The 20,804-nt window shown below is 43.7% G+C and overlaps 1 protein-coding gene across 1 annotated transcript in view; it reads left to right on the plus strand.

Moving 5' to 3' along the window:
• Poln (DNA polymerase nu) overlaps positions 1–20,804 on the plus strand; it is a 151,520-nt gene that overhangs the window by 115,163 nt on the left and 15,553 nt on the right. The window contains exons 19-20 of the mRNA XM_075943934.1: positions 14,621–14,703; positions 18,904–19,035. Of these exons, the coding sequence (XP_075800049.1) occupies positions 14,621–14,703; positions 18,904–19,035 (215 nt within the window). The remainder of the gene's footprint in view (positions 1–14,620; positions 14,704–18,903; positions 19,036–20,804) is intronic.

Below are 20,804 nucleotides of genomic sequence, written 5' to 3' on the forward strand. Positions count from 1 at the left end.
CAATTCAGTTCCCTCTGCCCACCTGACTACATTCCACCCAAGACACTTCCAACCTCTAGATCCGACCCAACCCCCACATTCTTTCCCCCATCCTGATATATCCATAACGAACTCAAAACTAGCAAAGGAAGTCCACATGCCCAGATCTCGTTAAAGGAATACCAGCAATATTAAAGATGAAGCCAGCATCTTCTCTCCAATATCTACTAGTAAATAGTATATAGTGTGTATATATATATATATATATATATGTTAAAGGAAAAGTGATAAATATCCTCAAAAATTCAAGTTTAAAGAAGATACAAAGAAACAGCTCAATGAAATCAAGGATAAAGAACTTAATGAGAATAAATACCTGACTGATGCCCAAGAAAATACAAACATAAGGCTGATAGAAATGGTGAAGACAATTCAGGATATAAGAACAGAATTGAATAAGGAGAATTCAGAATAAGAAACACTGAAGAAGACTCAAGCTGAAATGAAGATGGAATTGAAAAGCCCAGTAGCCCAACTAGAAAATCAAAGGAACACCTTACAAACAGAATGAATCAAGCAGAAGACAGAATATCAGGTCTTGAAGATAAAATAGAAGATCTAAGCCAAATAAGGAACACAAAAAATTAGGAAAAAACAGGAAATATTAGTCACTATTTAAAAAAACTTCAAATTATAGTCATAGATGAGGGAGAAGAATCCCAAGTTAACAGCATAGAGCACATCTTCAACAAGATCATAGAAAACGTCCCTAAACTATGGAAAGACACACTCATACAAATGAAAAACCACACACAACACAAACAGACAAGACCAGGAAAGAAAATTGCCACAGTATATCATATTTAAAACACTAAGTATATATAACAAAGAAAATGTATTGAAAACTGCAAGAGAATAAAAGGTAAGTCACATATAAAGGAAACCCCATCAGAATAACAATTTATTTCTCATTGGAAACTTTAAAAGCCAGAAGAGCCTGGAGCAATTGAACTCCAAGTCTTAAAAGACTCTGACAGCCAAACTAAAATAATATATCCATCAAAACTATCTTCTATGATTTAAGGAGAAAGAAAAATTCCCCATGACATAAACAGTCTTAAAAAACTATACCCAACAAACCAAACCTAAGAAAAATACAAGAAGCAGTATTTGGGACAGAAGAAAGACTGTAGAAAGAAGTACAAAGTCATAATTATTAAAACACAAAATGTCATTGAGAACACAAACAACATCACAAATAACACAATCAACACAACTAGCACATTTCAGTAATAATTTTAAATATCACTCTCCTCAATTCTCCAATCAAAAGACACTGACTAAATAGATCAAGAAACAAAAATTATCTATCTGCTGCCTCCAAGAAAGACATCTTAGAGCTGGATAGTAATGGTGTATGCCTTTAATCCCAGCACTTGGGAGGCAGAGACAGATGGATCTCTATGAGTTCAAGGCCAGCCTGGTCTACAGAGCAAGTTCCAGGAAAATCAAGACTACGCAGAGAAGCGGTGTCTCGGCGGGGGGGGGGGGGGGGGGCTACTTTTAAAGATAGGTGCCACCTTAGAGTAAAAGGATGAACAAAAGTATGCTAATCAAATGGGAATCCAAAAAAAAAATGTGAGCCTTTTAAAGAAAAGAGCCCATGAAAAGTGATTCTAATCCCTAGAGGAGGGAAGAGAGACCACTTAAACTTTTAATTAACTTGTGGCTTAGCATGGCATCAACAGAAAGCATTCTGAACCTCAACTTCCAAGGGCAATGGCAGGGCAGAAAAACTGAGAAGATCTCCACCCATCTCAAGTGGTCCAGCCTCTTTAAATCAAGATACAGAAAGTCAGGCTGGGACTAGAGGGCAAAACAACTTTTTAGAAACCCAGAAAACTGCAGTTGGTTTGTCACAGGGAGAAAGATCTCCTATAATCTGAAAAGCTGACAGCTCTGCTGGGAAGCTCTAAGGGTTCTATGCTGTAGACCTCAGAGAAGGACAGTCTCTGGGCCCACTCACAAAGCAATTAAAACCAGTAGTGCTCTGCATCAGACTATGATTGCAATGAAGTCCACACCCAACCTAACCACAGATTAATCAAATTGTGGCCTGACCATAGTGTGCCTTTTAAAGGAAATAAATATTGCCTCAGCACTGTAAAATGTAGCACTGTAAACTGTGCAGTATATAATAAGTTAAATAAAGGGAAACAGGAAATGTGCCCTGTGATCAAGAGAATAAACATTCAGTAAAATCAACCAAAGAAACAGTCCAGACATGAAGTTATTGAGTGTTCTTAAAAATTGTTCTAAAGATGCCAACGTGAGTAGCTCTTCACAGTTGATGACCTCTGGAGGCGTGGTGGCAGGGAGCAGAGGGGAAGTCAGTTTTGTTTAAAAGTATGGCCACTGGGAGAGGGACCATGCACCAGTGGACAACCCAACAGCCATGTGCAGCACAAATTGGACTTGGTGGGTTTTTTTAAGAGGGCACAAAAGTAGAAGGATGGACCTAGGAGCAATAGGAAATAAATGTGATCAAAATCCATTGTATGAAAGTTTCAGATAATTAGTAAAACACTATATTAAAAGGGGTTGAGGATTTAGATCAAATCCCTGGGTTCAGCCCTCAGCTCTGAAAAACAAATATATATGTAAAACTCCAGGACAACTCTGAGGCCTCTCAGCCCTAGTGCTTTCCCCATCCTGGGAACCTAACAACTACACATGCATGTACTGGAAAGTTGGAGACTCTCCATCTCCATCTCCATCTCCCTGTGTCCTTGTGGATGTTCTCCAAATAGAGCTTAGTTCTTAGAATTGGGACAAGATACCCCCAGATGTCCACAGATGTTTTGACTCAGTCCCTGGGAAGGGGTCAAAGTAACCCTCAAATGTTTCCTCTTACCTCAGCTGATCTGGTAACCACTCTCAAGCCTGGGCTCAGACCAATTATTGTTAATAGCCCTTTGAATAAGCCAATTCTAATAGTTAAAGAACAATCCCCGAGTTCCCCCCCCCCCCGTTGTTTCTATAGCTTTTTACTTTAAAAGTAGCTTGTGACAGTCATTTGGGGTCTTTTGGCTTCTCAAATGCTTAAAGACCCTGTCACGACAGAATTAAATCCTCTTGTTGTTACATCAACTGCGATGTGAGAGTGGTCTCTTGGGGCAACTCCTCCTCAGTGGTTGGACTTTAAGGTCCAACAATATATAGTATATTTAGTATAATATTATATAGTATATATGTATAATATTATACTAAAAAATATGTCTGGCATGGTGGTGTGTGGCTTTAATTCCAGCATTTAGGAAGCAGAGGCAGGTGGCTCTTTGTGAGTTCAAGGCCAGCAGACCTACCTAGTAAATCTCTGTCTCAAAAGACCCAACCAGATATTTAGATGAAAAGTGCTAAGATGTGACGAACTTTAAGAGATACACTAACATTGTAAAAAGGGATGAGACATTAAAATGAAAAACACTATATCAGAACAAGAATAGAAAATGCAGTTTAGGTCAAGTGTGGTGGTGCATGCCTTTAATCCTATTACGCAGGAGGCAGAAGTAGGTGGACCTTTGAGTTCAAAACCTGCCTGGTCTACGTAGTGAATTCCAGTCCAGACTACAAAGTGAGACCCCCATCTCAAAAGGAAGAGGAAGAAGAGGGAGGATAAGAAGGAAAAAGAGGAGGAGGAGAAAATGCAGCTTAGGAAAGAATCCATGAATCTATGCTGGTTTACAGAGACAAGAATTAGGCACAAAGAGAAAAGAAAAACATGGACCACTTAAAACCCATACATGGGATAAAATAAAATAGATCAATGAGGAGAGGAGAGAATTAAGGCAAAGTATAATAAATATGGCTGAAAACGTTCACATATTGATTAATGATAATAATTTACATATCAAAAAACTTTAAAACATCCTAAATATTCAATGCAGAGAAAGTCACACAATGGGCAATTATTAAAGTAAAAATTGTAAAGACCAAAGACAAGAAGAAAATCTTAAAAACTAGCAACAGAAGGGAAGACACATTGACAGAGGAACGACAGTATAATTACATCAAAAACAGTGGCAGAAGATACTCGGTTAGCATTCGAAGAGTGCTGAAACAGTCTGGGATTCTCTATCTAGAAAGTTACAAAGATTAAAGCAAAAAAAGACATTTCAGACTTGCAAACATTTGGAAGTTTGTCTAAGTACTTTTGTACTACTAGGATGGCATAAAGTTCTTCAGACTGAAGAGAAGCAAGATCACACAGAGGACCACGTCTTCAGAAAAGAATAGAGTACTAGAATGAACAAAGATGAAACACGTTCCCCTTTACTTTACACAACTTGTCTTGCATGATTTATGTTACTCTATGTGTGGTTATTTGTAATATTTGAATTCTGCGATATCTTTTTTAAGTTTAGAGCACAGGCAGAAATAAAAGATAAAGACACCAAAAGCAAAAAGGGTGGTAGGGAGCACAAGTGGAATTCTGCTGGCTTAAAGGCCCTACAATAGCCATGAAGTAGTGTTATGGTACTTAGAGGTAGGCACAGATCTTAAAGGCCCTACAATAGCCATGAAGTAGTGTTATGGTACTTAGAAGTAGGCACAGATCTTAAAGGCCCTACAATAGCCATGAAGTAGTGTTCTGGTACTTAGAGGTAGGCACAGATCTTAAAGATGCATATGTCATTTCTAAGGTAAGACAATGCTAAAGGACAGCCAGCTAAAATATTGATGGAAGAAGTAAAAAGAGGTATTAAAAACTTGTGGTTCACCTAAAATGATTCCAGAAAGAAGCAGAACAAAATGCAGATAAGATAAATAAAAACCAAATACTAAAATGGAAAGATTAAACTTAATAGTATCAATAAACATTAAATATAAATAAGCTGAAAAGGCACAAATAAATGTGTATCATGTAATCATAAATATATAATTATTTCTCCTATTCCCAAATGTGGGGATAGAGGAATTTTCAATATCAGCAGCAAATAAAAACACATTTTTCTCTTTTTTCAAGAAATCTTCCCCCTAACTCCTTGTGGTTGCTGTTTTGTTGGCCCAGTGTCCCTTTTCTGCTGGAATGACAGGCACTCAGGCCTCAGAGGACTGTGCACTACTCCCCACTTTACAAGGCAGTCGGGAGACTTTCTGCTCAACTGACCTATGGAGTCTGCATTGCCCCACCCACCACGCCAGCCAGCCAGGTTTGAAGGAAGGCTTATTCTCTGGCAGTGATCATTTCCATCAGAGCTAAAGATCTGCTCTGTTCATAGAACGATGCCTTTCTTCCTTTGTCTGACCTGTTCTCGTCTACTTCTCACGCATACTGTAAGACGTCAGCACTATGGATATGTAGCTTAGTTGCCTAGCATTCAGTAAATCCTGGGCTGTGTCCTCAGTAAATCAGGTATGGTGGCTTACTCTTATAATCCCAACACACAGGAAGTAAAGACAAGAAGATCAATAGTTCAGTTGTCTTCAGCTTTGTAGTGAGTTTGAAGCCAAGTTGAGAAACATGAGACTCTCTCTCAAAAAAAAAGTTAACAAAACCCAACAATAGCAGCAATAACAAATTTGTGTATTTATATTCAGTTCTTAAAAGAGAAAACTAAGCGGGGAAGTGGTGGTACACACCTTTAATCCCAGCACTCAGGAGGCAGAGGCAGGCAGATCTCTGTGAGTTAGAGGCAAGCCTGGTCTACAGCGTGAGTTCCAGAACAGCCAGAGCTACAAAGAGAAACCTGTCTCAAAAAAATTTTTTAAATCATTTTTATTATTTTAACTTATGTATGCATGCATGGATGTGCATGTGTGTGTATGATTATGTGTGCACATGAATGAAGGTACCTGTGGAGGCCAGAGCCTTTATATCCCATAGGAGTTGGAGTTACAGGAGGTTGTGAGGCACCTGATGTAGATGTTGGGAACTGAACTCAGGTCCTGTGCAAGAGCATTAATTGCTCTTAACATTTTCTCTCTAACCCTGTATTTGGAATTCTGAAAGAACCTTGGCAGAAAAGAAGATCAAACCTTACATGGCACTTTAAAGGAGACTATTTAGACAGCCAGTACAGTAAGAAGTGCGGACAGATCCAGTGGGAGCCACGTGTCCAGGAAGGGCAAGGCAAGAGCTTAAGGCTCAAGGCAGCAAGATTGCAGTGATAGCTACACAGGAAGGGCAAGAAATTCGACTTGTGCTTCCCACTCCCTCCACTCTGTGGGTAAGTTGTTGGCTGAGCTTCAGAGGTCAGTGCTGCAGAAACAGTGACCTGCAGGAATGAAGAGGTACGGAGACACAGCAGTGCAGAGCTCAAGAGAAAGTGGTCGGATCAGAGAAACAGAATCCACCTGGAAACTCTTCACTGTCAACGGACAGAATGCTAGAATCCTGAGGAGGCATACCTTCGAGGGTGTCTGTGAGGGCATTTCTGTAGTTTAGCTGAGGAGAGACTACCCTAAGTGTGTCCATACCATCCACGGCTGCAATTACAGACTAAATGAAAGGGGAAGGCAAGCTGAGCATCAGTTTGCTGAATGATTCTATGTCAACTTGTCACAAGCTAAAGTCATCTGAGAGGAGGGAACTTCGACTGAGAAAAAGCCTTCATAAGACTGGGTTCTATGTAAACCTATAGGGCATTTTCTTAATTAGTGATCGATGGGGGAGGCCCAGCCCATGGTGGGAGATGCCATCCCTGGGCTGGTGGTCCTGGGTTCTGTAAGAAAGCTGAATAAGCAAGCCATGTTTAGCAAGCCAGTAAGCAACACCCGTCGTGGCCTCTGCATCAGCTCCATCTGTTTGAGTTCCTCTCCTGTCTTCCTTCAGTAATGAACAGTGATGAAACAATGAATGGTGTAGCCAAATAAGCCCTTTCCTCCCCAACCTACTTTTGGTCATGGTGTTTCATTGCAGCAATAGAAACCCTAACTAAGACAATCAACATTCATGTATTTCTACATCCCGACTGTGAACAAAAGTGACCGGACATTTATTTCAAGCTCCCCCCCTATGCCTTCCCAACCATGATAGATCCTATCCCCTCAGGCCATAAGCCAAAGTAAACACTTCCTCTCTTAAGTTGATTTTGTCATGGATTTTTGTCACAACAAGATAATACAGAAAATCAGTACAAAGAGGTAGAGTTGAGGCTGTAGCAAACCTCACCGTACAGCTTTGTGGGCCGTTGGAATTTGGCAGGATGAATGAGGAGGAATATAGAATTGAAGACTGGAAAAGCCTACAATGCTGTAGGCAGAATTTACTAGGCCATTCTGGTGAAAGTGTGGAAGAGTGGAAAGCTGAAAAGAATGTGGGCAGTGGAAGCCTGGCTCACAAGGTTTCCGAGGGGAAAAACCTCTAACGGAAACTGGGGTAGAGGCTGCTAGGTCACAGTTCTGGCAAATGATCTGGCTAGTTTGTCTGTGTCCTGAAAATTAAGTGAGGCAGAATGCAAAAATAATAGACTAAGTCACGTGGAGGAAATTTTAAGGCAGCATAGTGTTTGAATTAAGGCATGGCTCTTGTTCTATACAGTTACTGGGGCTTGGAATGAGAAGTCAAAGCAGGAAGGTATAGAAAATATGGACTTTGGGGAGCAAAGAAGTGAGTTTAAAGTTGCAGACAAGCCAAGTGCAAAGAAAGCAGCTGTAATTGATAGAGTTCTGATGAAGAGAAATCCGAGTTTCTGCATTGGAACAATAAGAAAGATGCTTCGGGGCAAGACTGCCAGTCGAAGGCACCAACTTCTGAAAATGCATATCCATCAGAAAGGAGAGAGTGAACTGAGCAGTCGAAGGGGTTCCCTACTGGAAAGCAACTGTCTTAGGAAGTGTTTTCCCTGATTCAACTAGCAAGGCATACAGAGACTACTGTAGCTATGGTAGAAGGGGGTTAGACTACATCTGGAGCTGGCCATAGAACTTGGCGGCAGCCTCCCTTGGTGCTGGTTCGCTGAATACATAAGTGAGGGGTCATGGAGGCTTGCATCAAGCAGGGTCAGACCCTGCAAGATTCTGAGAAGCCATTGTGTAAGCCTGTGAAAGTAAAGCTTCAGTTCTGAAACCAGACTGCAATTTTATGTTAGTATTAAAGCAAAAGACAGAGTCACAGAGATCACTCTTGCTAGAAGAAATAAGGAGGAGGCTAAAAACATTCTACTGTGTTTGCTCACATGAATGAGCAGTACTTGAAGGTTTCCTTTGAGACAGAGGACTGTGGAGTGATTGCTGTGGGTCAGCACTGTGAAGCTCATCGGGGAAGCTTGTCAAAACCATCAAAACTCACTGGCTCATTTCATGATCATCATCATCATTTTTGGGTCAGGGAGAAGTCTAGCTAGATCCATGTTTTAGGTGAGGGATATAGAGTGACAGGTTGTTAGAAGACTTGACCACTCTTAACATATGTGTTGAATTCATGCCTTTCCCAGTTCCAGCCCCATCTTCTACCTTGGATTGTGCCTGGCCCTACAAAGTTAAATATCCCTATGGCTGCCACCCTGAAGGCATGTACACTTAATTGTGCACAGGTACACATGAACCCACACATGCATGTATGCACACACACAGATATTCCTTACTCTTCATAAGTATGTGGAATTCTCTTGTTTGCTGAACATCCTTCTTCTCTCTTGTATGCATGTATTTATACTTTTTCCTTTGCTTTATTTGCTTGTTTGTTTGTTTGTTTGTTTGTTTGTTTGTTTGTTTGTTTGAGACAGTGTTTCTCTATGTAACAGTCCTGACTGTCCTGGAACTCACTCTGTAGACCAAGCTGACTTCAAACTCAGAGATCCTTCTGCCTCTGCCTCCCAAGGGCTTGGATTCAAGGTGTGCACCACCACCACCTGCCTCTTTTGCTTTATTTTAATAATGTATCTGAAGCGGAAAAGATAGATGTGTGTTCCATTAATGTCGACATTGACCAAATGTCCATCAAATGGCTTTTAGGAAGGGGCTCTGTGTTTCACTGTTGTTTCTGGCCAAGAAGTATGATAGCATGGGAAAGGCTGAGAGGTTCTTGTCACCATCCAGTAAGCGTTAGGGAAACGTCAGTAGAGATGGTGGGAAGGTCCAAACTCTGGTGGTATTAGAAGGTGGAACCAACAAGAGCTAGGAATGGCCTGGATGTGTGAGTGCAGGGAGGGTTCATGCACTGGTGAGGAAGTGAGTCCATCACCACTCCTGCTCCATCCCAAAGAGATGACAGGTAACTATGGTGACAAGGTGGGAGCTCAGAGAAGGATCTTGGGGAGAAGTATCAATGGTTGCTGTCAGGCTGTGCACACTTCTGAAGGAAGCCAGTGGTTGTGCTGGTTCTCTCATCTGCACATGGGTGTCAGCACATGAGATGACAGTGAGGGCTATAATCTGTGCGTCAGCCACTTCCTCCCATGGCCACAGATGCAACTGTCACTGCTTATGTGATCTGATGGGCAGGAGGGACCATGTGAAGTTCTCAGTTACACAAAAAAGACACTGTGTCGCCTGTGTGGCTCCTTGTAGGAGATTTATTATTTGTTAGGGGCTCCAGGCCTGGAGCTGTTAGAGAACTCAATGGTGGGTCTTCAATTTTGCTTTCCTACAAGATAGAACAAGTACATTCATCCACTGTCAGTGGACAAATGGGGAATTCACTGTAGAAACATTCTGGCGGTTCCGCTGAAAGCTAAAGAAAGTACCATGTGACCTGAGAGTAATGAAAAATGCTCATCCAGACCCATGTGTGAATGAGTATCCATGGTGGTCTTATTCATTCAAATGGCAGTTTCAATGAGTCCTGGCCAGGCATTTGTAGAATGTCCTCAGCTTGATGCTTATAATAGGATTATGGACTGAGGAGGAGGATCACAGTCTCACGACCTCACCCGAAGGACACTCTTCAAGAGAACTTGTGACTGTTGATATTAGTGGGCTACAGAGGTGTCTCTACCCTGTGGGAGAGAATTATGAAGCTCAGTCTACAACTGAGGGGTAGACAGTGATGCCCTGCCTTCTTAGTTCAAAGAATGAACATAATTCATACTTCTTCTACACAGGGAAATTGTCTGTTCTTGTTTATTTACTAATTTATTCAGTTAATTATTTGTCATCTGGGCTCATGAATATTCTATTTAGGTTATAATCTAGAAATTCTTTTGTTTTGTTGTTTGAGTTATTCAGCTGGCTCCTGTGTCCCTTTAACTGTACTTCTTTAAATGTGTAGTCCAGGTAGATAGATTTGGGCAGGAAAGAATGAAAATGAGGAAATCATCAGAAATGGAAGCTGTGTATCAATATATATGAGGCAAAGTAAAATCAGTGTCTACAGTGAAGTTTGTATTTCAGAAAAATTAAAAGCAGGCATGAGAAGTTTCAGCTCAGTAAGTTGACAGGCAAGGAGCAAACAGACAAGAAGGCATCTGTGTTAGTGTTATGTAATTGTCACAAAAGCTGAGACCCAACTTCTACAGAGGAAGGTTTGTTTTGGCTCGCAGGGTCAGAGGTTCACCCCCTGGTCTGACTGCTGTAGGCTGGCAGCACATCATGATGGAAGCATGAGGTGGATCAGCATCATTGGCTTCACGACAAGAAGGCAAAGCAGACGGGACCAGAGCCCCCAGTCTCACCACAGGGGCTGCAGGGAGGGCACAGCAGTTAGAGCTGCTCTTGCAGAGGATCCAAGTTCAGTTATTAAGTGGCTTGTAGTCAACTATAGCTCCAGCTCCAGGGGCCCAGTGCCCTGCCCTGACTCTGATGCAGCTGATCTCACACGTGCACATGCGTATAATGTTTCTAATCTTTGACAAAGTCACACCAAGGCTAGCAGGAAGCTTCTGACACATGGCCGTTGGAGGAGCGTTCCCGATCTATTAATTATAGAGACCAGACACAAATCAAGGATGGCATAAAAAATAATACATTTAAGTACTTATTTTTATCCTTGTCCTTAGTTTCTAAGTTATTGTTTCCTAATCAAGTATATGGATCATTTGTTTTGGAACTAAAATTGAATACAATACATTTTAAACATTTGTTCTACCTGCCTATCCACAGATCTATCCTATACTAGCCCCAGCCCTATCCCAGCCCTGTCCCAGCCCCGTCCCAGCCCTGTCCTGTCCAGTCCTGTCCAGCTCTGTCCCAGCCCCATCCCAGCCTTGTCCAGCCCTGTCCTGTCCAGCCATGTCCAGCCCTGTCCTGTCCAGCCCTGTCCTGTCCAGCCCTATCTAGCCCTGTTCTGTCCAGCCCCATCCCAGCCCTGCCCAGCCCTGTCCTGTCCAACTCTGTCCAGCCCTGTCCTGTCCAGCCCTGTCCTGTCCAGCCCTGTCCTGTCCAGCCCTGCCATGTCCAGCCATGTCCAGCCCTGTCCTGTCCTGTCCAGCCCTGTCCTGTCCAGCCCTATCTAGCCTTGTTCTGTCCAGCCCCATCCCAGCCCTGTCCAGCCCTATCCTGTCCAGCCTTGTCAAGCCCTGTCCAGCCTTGTCCAGCCCTATCCCAGCCCTGTCCAGCCCTATCTGTTGATACTTAATGAAGTTTCAGTGACTGAGAGGGTAGTTTTAGTTTATGGGTTTCTGGTTACTAATAGCTTGAGCTTCATTTCTTTGTTTAGTTCTTTTTCTCTGATTTTTGTTTGCTTCCTCACTTAATCTATATAAATTTTTAAGAAGAGTATGTTATAATGTTTGTTATGGGCCTGGAGTGATGGGTAGGAGTTAAGAGCACTTGTTGCTCTTGCTGAGAATCCAGGTTCAGTTCCAAGCACCCACACAGAATTCTCAACTGTTGGTAATGCCAGATTCAGAGGAGGATCAAATGCCCTCTTCTGGCTTTTGCAGGTACTGCATGCAAATGGTGCACAGACTCATGCAGCCAAAACACCTATGCAAACACACACAAATTTTAATGTCCAATTGTAATTGTTGACCTAGAATTTTCTTTCTGTAATTCTATAAAACTTATATAATGTTCTGGTAGAAAGTTGGAGTTTATATGCTTGAGAGATACAGTTTGTTATACTGTTTCTTTTGGTAATCATCTTTGCCCCATTCTTGCAAAAGATTTTTTTGCCCTCGTTTCCTTAATATTTAAGTTCTTTGTTTGCTAGGGATACAAGCTCTTCCTCTGTGAAATGTGTTAAAGATTTTTCCCACTATGTGGTTAATTTGGCTTTACATGTGGTATCTCATGCCATGCAAAGATTTGGTGTTTTGTGGGTACAAGGAAGTAATGAAATTGTTTATTCTTCATGCTGGCAGTGTAGCCTACTTAATAGATTATTTGCTTAATGTGCACTAATATGCCATCTTTATAATTTCCTTTCACATTGTTTCGGTTAGCTTTCTTATTTTTTATTGTGTTTTGTACTGAAAATATTTTAAAACTTTAATTATTTATAGAGGGATTTAGGGCTATGAATTTTCATCGCTGTTTCCTATATAACCCATTAGTAGATATAAATTATTGCCACTGGAAACTATGTCATTTCTGTTTTTATTTCCATTCATAGAAAATGCTTTACTTTGAAAATTGTTGGTATTAATGCCCGTGCTATCAGGATCCTGTTCAGAAAGCCCTTTCCTAGGCCTGTAAGTTCAAGGGAATTTCTTACTTTCTCCTCTGCCAGGTTCAGGGTATCAGGTTTTATGTTGAGATCCTTGATTCGTTTTGAGTTGAATCCTGTGCAAGGCAAGAGATACGGATCTAGTTTCATCCTCTACATGTAGCTATCCAGTTGACCAGCACCGTTTGCTGAAGTGGTTGTGTTTTCTCCAGTGTGTATCATGAACCTCTTTATGGAAAAATCAGGTGACTGTAGAAATATGGGCTTATATGTGGGTCTTCAACTTCATTCCTTTGGTCAGTTTGGTGTGTGTTTTTATACCAGGACCATGCTGCTTTTGTGTTGCTGTTGTTGTTTTCTATAGCTCTGTGGTATAACTTGAGATCAAGGATGGTGATACCTCCAGCGGTTTTGTTTTTTTAATTCAGGATTCTTTTAGATATCATGAGTCTTTTGTATTTCCATATGAAATTTAAGATTATTTTTTCAATTTCTGTGAAAAATGAGTTGGAATTTTATATAGATTGCATTGAATCTGTAGATTGCTTTTGATAAGATGACCATTTTTACAATATCTATTATTGTAAATCCTAGTAATCTATAGGCATAGAAGCTTATCTCAATGGCCCCACAGCTCTTTATAAAATCAAGTTTAAGGATGAGATAAACAAGTATATAAAACAGCACAACAGGAAAAGGGGAAGCTACAGATGTGTTGTTACTTAGATAAAAATTGGGTGATCAAAATGAATGACATCTAACATGTCAGTGGAAGTGCTGGGGGAGGCAGCACCCTGGAGCCATCCCCCACAGACACACTGAAAACTCAAGCAACGCCTGCTAAAACCAACTTTGCCAGAACCCTGGAGAATAGGCAATGGTTTACTCCCACCAGACAAATGCTGGAAAAGGCATCTTGAGAATGGAAGGAGAGATTTGTGGTCTATTCTGCCCTTGCTTTGCCTCAGTCAACCCCCTGTGGCAACTGCATGTTTTCCTCCTGCATAGAACCTGGTCCTGGTTCTGAAGGGAGCAGTGTGCACCTCATTTGCAAAGAAGTGTAGTGCTTTCCATTCTCGCTTACTGGAACTACCCGAAGGACTGACTGACAAGGGTGTGTGTGCCTGATACAGAGCCCGGTGCAGAGAAGCAGTGGGCATCACAACCGCATCATAAGGCAAACAAACAACCTGCAGCTGTCTGGGGCAAAAATAACAGTTGAGGTAAACAAGAGCACGCAAGACTGGGGTATCTGGGAAAGAGATGCCTCGTGAAGTCAGGTCATTCCAAATCACCTTGTAAGCTAGGAAATCTAGAAAGCCTCAGGCATCCCAGGGCAGGTGATGTGCTAGGAAAAGGCCTAAGAAAGGCTGAGCCCTCACCGTGATGTGCAGTGTAAACAGGAAGTGAAGGCTAAGACAGTTGGGAATACCGTGACCACAGGAGCCCAACACAGAAGCACAATCACAAACGCTGAGAGAGCCTTCTGTCTTTTCGGTGCTTGGATCTGTGCTTATTCTGTCACTGAGGCTGGTGTAGATGCTAAGGATGTTTTCAAGAGCAGCAGTCAAGGGAAGCTCTTCTTAGGAAATGCACAGCAGGGAAGAGAAACTCTTGGGGCTCTGAGCTTCTCAGCGATTTCAGCTTTAATCTCTGAGACGCTGGTTCACAGGCAGTCCGATGTAGGCCTCACCCTGCTCTCTGTGGGAGATCAAAGCAGCAGCTGGTTGTCCAATTCTGTGAGGGACTTCAAAGGACTCAAACCAGCTCACCTCTGTAGTGACCACAGTTGTGGCCCAGGCCCTGGCAAACACAGGCTCCCCTAAAGTTGGATGGACATTCTTTTATAAAAGCAGCGTTTGGTTTTGATTTATGGGCACACCAGAATTTGAGGGCCACGGCCTCACTGGTGGTGTCTGTTTGGGAGTCTTAGGTGGATGCTGCACACATTGCAAGTCTCTGCTGCCCACTGGACAGGCCGGGCTTTAAATGGTGGTTGGCTCCAGGGGAGGCAGTGTGCATGTAATTTGAGCTCTGTCCCTCTGCAGACGGTGCCGACAATGATGGATAATATGCCATTTTTCCATGCAGGAAGGGCATTCCCATGGAGCATGTGACACACGTGGACAGAGAACAGACCAAAAAAGTGGTGTACTCTGTGGTCTATGGAGCAGGTGAGCCATAGGGAAGGGCTGGGTTCTTGCCAATGACTGTATGCCTACATTTAAGTGGGCCATGCTTCAGAGAAATCACTGAGGCTCTGCTGGTATTCCACTTTCCTCAGCTTCTGTTTCCTGCTGGCCCCATGGGCCTCTGGCATAAACAGCCTGCACTGGCACCACTTCACATGTCAAAGCCGCTGGCTGCACAGTACCACCTGAGTACTGCTCATCTGTTAGGGTAAAATGCCCATCCTGAGCACGAGCCCAAGAAGCTAGGAGTGCTCATCAGTTCTGCCTGCTAACTAGTGCAGAGAAGCACAGAGCACCCACTGAACAAGCAATAATCCTTCGAGAACATCAGATCATATGACGTGGAAGCCAGTAATCCAACCTAGGGGGAGGGGACAGTCATGCACTGGTGGTCTCCTGTCCCATTTCCTCCTTAGCCTCCCCCTTACTACCCCTCCTCCAGACCTCAGGGGTTTCTGCCCTGGAAGAAAGCTGCCTTCTTCCAGACAGATTAGAACTTGGTACCTTGGATGCTCCTGCAGATCTGCCATAAACCCCAGGTCTATGCTACAGGTCTAACGCTGCCGCCACCCCTACCCAGGCTCAAATCCCAGTCAATCCTGCCAACTCTTGACCTGCTAATGTCACAAGAAGCCCTGTACCTCTTTGCCCATCCCCTTTGCCATCAAGGCTCTCATAGGGTTGCTGGAGCTACAGCTGGCACACTTAACTCACACCACCGTCATCTGCTTCCTGATTGTCTGGGTCCTGTTTCAAGGGTGAGCTATGTTGCTAAGCTTCTAGAGGTCTCTTGACCCTCCAAGCTGGAGCTAGCTCAGTAGCGAAGAAGGGTTGCAGGATGAATGTGTGATTCTCCTGAGTTTTGCCTGGCCCTTGCCCCTCTAGTACCAGGGTCACCCCTCACCACAATAGTTGTATCACAGAGAAAGATGGCTTCACAGCACCCACTGGCTCCTTCCGAGTTTCGCTTTGTGTTTTCTGGAGAGGAAGAGCACCGCACTGTAAATAAGCGTGAGTCATTAGCTGTGATGCTGGTGAGGGGTAATTTGCTGCTTTTAGCCCTGTGGTGACAGGGGCTCCCACCCTGAGCTTCTATCTCTGTTGCTCCATTGTTCCTGCTCCACCTGACAGCTGGAATTACTGTGTGTCTGCTGTTCAGTTCGTGCTGTCTCTATCCCACCCCCTTTATTTGAGCCAGAACCTTGCTGATGAGCAGGCTGAGGGCATAAGTGAATCACCAGGTCCTAGTGCTGCTAGGGCCTTGGGAAACCCAGTGGAGGAGCTTTGGACAGACAACTTGTGCTAGCATACAGGAGTGTGTCCACAGAAGCCATCTCTGAACAACCCAGCAGCTGCCATAGTAGTGCAGAGCCAGGGAGAAACAATTCGAGTGCAACCTTCAGAAATCAGTTATGTGATCACTGTGAGGACTGCGATGAGCACAGAAGGGGAAGCCACAGGTCTATGAGATGTGGGTGTGCATGCCCAACCACCTGCAGCATGTAATACGACTGCCTGCCTGACCTCCTAGGACCTCAAATTCATGTACCCCTGTGTTATCTGGGATCTCGACCCAAGCTGGCTCACAAGTCCACTACCTCTCCTGTAGCCAGCTGAATTCAGCATCTGCCAACTTACTGGGCACCTCCTCATCTTACTGGGCCTGCAATAGAAACCCCAGCTAAGACACTATCCTGAGGTCAGCAGGACCTTAGTGTCTTCTGGAAGTCATTCCCTTTTTTTTTTTTTTTTTTTTTTTTTTTTTTGGTTTTTCGAGACAGGGTTTCTCTGTGGTTTTGGAGCCTGTCCTGGAACTACCTCTTGTAGACCAGGCTGGTCTCAAACTCACAGAGATCCACCTGCCTCTGCCTCCCGAGTGCTGGGATTAAAGGCGTGCGCCACCACCGCCCGGCTGGAAGTCATTCCTAACCCCAAGGCTTGCTGGGCTTGTGCTTTCTAGGGGTTAGCCTAGTGCTGAGTCCTCACCATGATTCCTCAGTGAACTCCATATTCAGCTGTATAATCCACTGGTGCTTACTGGATGCATGCAGAATGCCAGACACACCACCCTGCGCCAGGAAGACAGTGGATAAGGGCTCAGACTGCTCCAAGCACCTGACTCTGTCAGGAGAAACCAAGCCTCATACTGAGTGCCCAAGGAATTGTATTTATGATGGAGCCCAGAGCAGCAACACCTGGACTGTACGGGAAGTTCTGTTCAAGTAGGCCAGACAGCATTCCTGGGGCTCTCTGTAGCTAGGCACTTGCTCAGCCCTTGAAACAGAAGTGCCCTAGTTATATTTCTGTTGAAAAAAAAAACCTGCTGGAAAGCAGCTTAGGGAAGAAAGGTTTAATTATACTTATAATTCCAGGCTGCAGTCCGTTATTGTTGTAGGGAAGTTAAGGCAGGAACTTAGGCATCACATCCACAGTCAAGAGCAGAAAGAGATGAAACACATGGATCCTTCCTTGCTGCTGGCTGGCTGTTCTCTTAGACCCTACAGAAGCCTTGTCTCTGGAAGAGTGCTGCCCACAGTGAGCTGGGCCTTCCTACATCAGTCAAAACTATTCCCTATGGACATGCTCAAAGACCAGCATGAGCTTAGATAAGTCCTCAGCTGAGGCTCTCTTCCCAGGTGGCTCTACTTTGTGTCAAGTTAACAATCAAAACTAAGGAGCACAATCTTCCCCTCAACTTGGCATGTAAGTGTTGTAACTTTCCACTCCTTTACCTGGAGTGCATTGGTGTTATGCTTGCATATATCCAACATAGTGTTGGATCCCTTGAAACTGGAGTCATAGACAGTTGTGAGCTGCCGTGTGGGTGCTTGGAAATGAACCTCCGTTCTCTGGAAGAGCAGCCAGTGTTCCCAACTGCTGAGATCTCTCTCCAGCCCTCATATTAATTTTATACAATCCAATTCCAAAAACCTCTGAAAGTCCTCAAAAATTCCAGCACTCCAAAAGTCCAAAATCTATTTTAAATTTTCGTAACTATAAGCTTCTATAAAGACAAAAACAATTTTTATATGTAAATGTTCTTTCAAAAACAAAACAAAAGCTGTCATTAAAAATCCTAAAGGTTTTGACTGACTAAGGCCAGGAGAGGCCTCACTAAAGAGGGAATCAAAAAGCGATTCTGAGAGGTTAGACAGTTCCTCTTCTAAGGATCCTTCCCTGTCTTCACAGACACAGAACTCAAGCCCTGAGCCATGGTTTCTAGGACAAGTATCTGAAAGCCTCTTAGGTGTCCTTTGTGTTGCCAGTTCAAAGCTCAATGTGGTTTCCTCTTGCCCTAGTAATGACCTTCCCAGAAATCAACTCTTGGAATCCCTCAAAATCAACTCTGGTCACCCCCAGAGCCCAGGACTTTCCCCCCAATAAAACTGTTAAGCAAAGGTCCTGGTACCTATTCCTGGGGGGAAATAAAAGAAAACAATTACATGTAAGCACCAAATAGAAGCCACACTTGGCTAAGAGTTTGCTTCATAGGATTCCCTGACTGACCTAGGGCTAAGGCTTAGGCTTCATGAATGAAGAAACAGATTTATTGAGAGTTAAGCAACTTTCCCAAGACCACCAGAACCTCCTGTGGGTGACAGAGCTGAAGTCAGACCCAGGCCTGTGTATCCAGTACCTGCACCCAGCCAACTTGAGGCTGCTGTGCTGTGCTGTGCTGTGCTGAACCACCTCCACCAGAGACCTTCACAGCTTCCCCAACTTTGCCTCTTTCAGGAGCAAAACACTGATCTAGGGCAAAAGCATGTACTCTAAAATAAGGATGCTAAGCATAGGGGCTCCTGAATGCCATATCTCCACACTTGCTAATCAACTCTGCCTTCCTTGTTCCTGTGGGCCCTGCTGCTTCCCCCAGTCCTACATTCAGATCTTTCATTGACTCAATGAGAGCAGTACTAAGTCTGCCTGAGCCCAGCTTCACATGCAGCTCCTGGAAGGCCTTCAAGACTGCAAAGGTCCTCTTCGGGTCAGCTGCCACCCAGCACCTAGTGTGTAAAGCCCCAAACCAGTATTATCCAAACCAGCCACATAAGACCCACACCACCACTGGGCCCTTATTGGCTGCTTTGTCCCCGAGGCGTGCAGTTAGCTCATTTCCACATACTGTTCTTACCTAATGTGGGTTAGGCCTGAGCTCTGGTGGCATGTCTTCCTGATTCACAGGGAAAGAGCGGCTTGCTGCTTGCCTTGGCGTCACTGTTTCAGAAGCCACCCACTTTTTGGAGAGATTTTTGCAGAAGTATAAGAAAATCAAGGACTTTTCCCAGACGGTTATTGCCCAGTGTCACCATGCAGGTAAGCCAGCTGCACCGAAGCCCTCCTCCTGCAGTAGACGGTGGTGTCCACAGATTCTCATTCTCTGGCTGTGTGCATAGACAAGTGAGTGTCTGTCTGGCTTGTGTATGGGTTACTGAAGTTGGGTGGAGGTGGATGGGAGAGTCATCAGCCCCTGGATCAACAGGGCTAAAAGACTCCATGTGGAAAGGAAGGGGTTAGAGGGACCAGCCTCCATCAGCACAGGGCTTTGACAGGAATCCGCAGAGTCGGCAAGGCTAAACTTTTCTCTCTGAGGGGAGTTAGGGAGAAAGGCACAAACTCTTTTCATGTTTTCCTTCTTTATTCCTATTCTTTTTTCTCTCTCTCTCTTTTTCCTCTCTGTCTTATCTCATGTTGTTTTACAGCTTTTACACCCCAAAAGAATCTTCCAAGCAGTACAGGAATCAAAACAGTTGCATTCCATTTCTCAAGTGAATGCTTATAGGTGAAAACATGCTTACCATCTCCCTCACGTGATTAAAGTCATTCCCATAACCCACGTACAATGTATCTAGATAGCAAGCAAGCAAGAGGCATTGTTTTCAGTCAACCTTTTTCACTGACAGCATGCAAATTGTGGTTACAAAGAAAGAGTCAATTACTTAATTATGAAAGGTGATCTTAAGCCAGGCGGTGGTGGCACACGCCTTTAATCCCAGCATTCAGGAGGCAAAGGCAGGCGGATTTCTGTGAGTTCGAGGCCAGCCTGGTCTACAAGAGCTAGCTCCAGGACAGGCTCCAAAGCTACAGAGGAACCCTGTTTCTAAAAACCAAAAAAAAAAAAAGGTGATCTTATTTATAAGGAATTTTGAGAGAGTTACAAAACAAAATTTTGTACACAAAAACAGTCAGCTGAACTTCTAGTTTTCAGGGTGCACACCCATTTAGCAATAACAAAGGGTTGAGGTCAGGAATCCATGCAAGAAATCAATCCTCACCTTAGTTTATTAACCAGATTTAGCAAGGGGAGCTAGTAACAATCAGGCTGTTTTATGTTTTTGACCCTAGCATATGAGTCAGACAGTTCAGCTATGTGTCTTTGTGAACCTTAGCTTGTTTTGGAGTTACTTATTTTAAAACTATTAGCAAGACATCTGGTCTAACCTGAAGCTATAATGACACTTTGTTTTAGCTAATGGTACATGACTGTCTCCTTTTAGCTTTAAGAGAGTTAGAGCAGCTGGTTCCTGGACTCCGGTGTTTTCCTTTGCATCATTAGCCTGAGCACCTTCTGAAGTGGGCTCATGAGTCACAGCTACGAAACATAGTTTTGTATTTGCTTTTATTTATCAGAACATGATATAAGCTATCATTTTTTATCAAATTAGACAGTACAGCTCAGGGAGGGGTCACCTTCTTACAGTCCACAGGTAAAAATGCCCAGTAGAATGGGGTATTTCCAAGATCTAAACACACTATATTACAGGCAGCGGCCATCTCCCCATGTCAGCTCACACCATGCTAGATTCCTTCTGCTGGCTGACACCTGGGACTTCAATTGCAACTCACGGCCCCTCTGGTAGGGCCCACGGCAACTAGGTTCTGCCTGTAGCAAAAAATAAACAAGCTTGAATTAACATGATAACTACACATATAGGTAAAACTAGGCAGGTAAAGCCCTATGCCTTAAAGCCTGCTGGACTTGGTGGCGCACACCTTTATCTCAGCACTCAGGAGGCAGAGGTAGGTGGATCTCTGTGAGTTGGAGGATCACCTGGTCTACACAGGGAGTTCCAGGAGAGCCAGGA

The sequence above is a fragment of the Microtus pennsylvanicus genome, chromosome 12 (genome assembly GCF_037038515.1).
Source record: "Microtus pennsylvanicus isolate mMicPen1 chromosome 12, mMicPen1.hap1, whole genome shotgun sequence".
In the NCBI taxonomy this organism is placed as follows: domain Eukaryota; kingdom Metazoa; phylum Chordata; class Mammalia; order Rodentia; family Cricetidae; genus Microtus; species Microtus pennsylvanicus.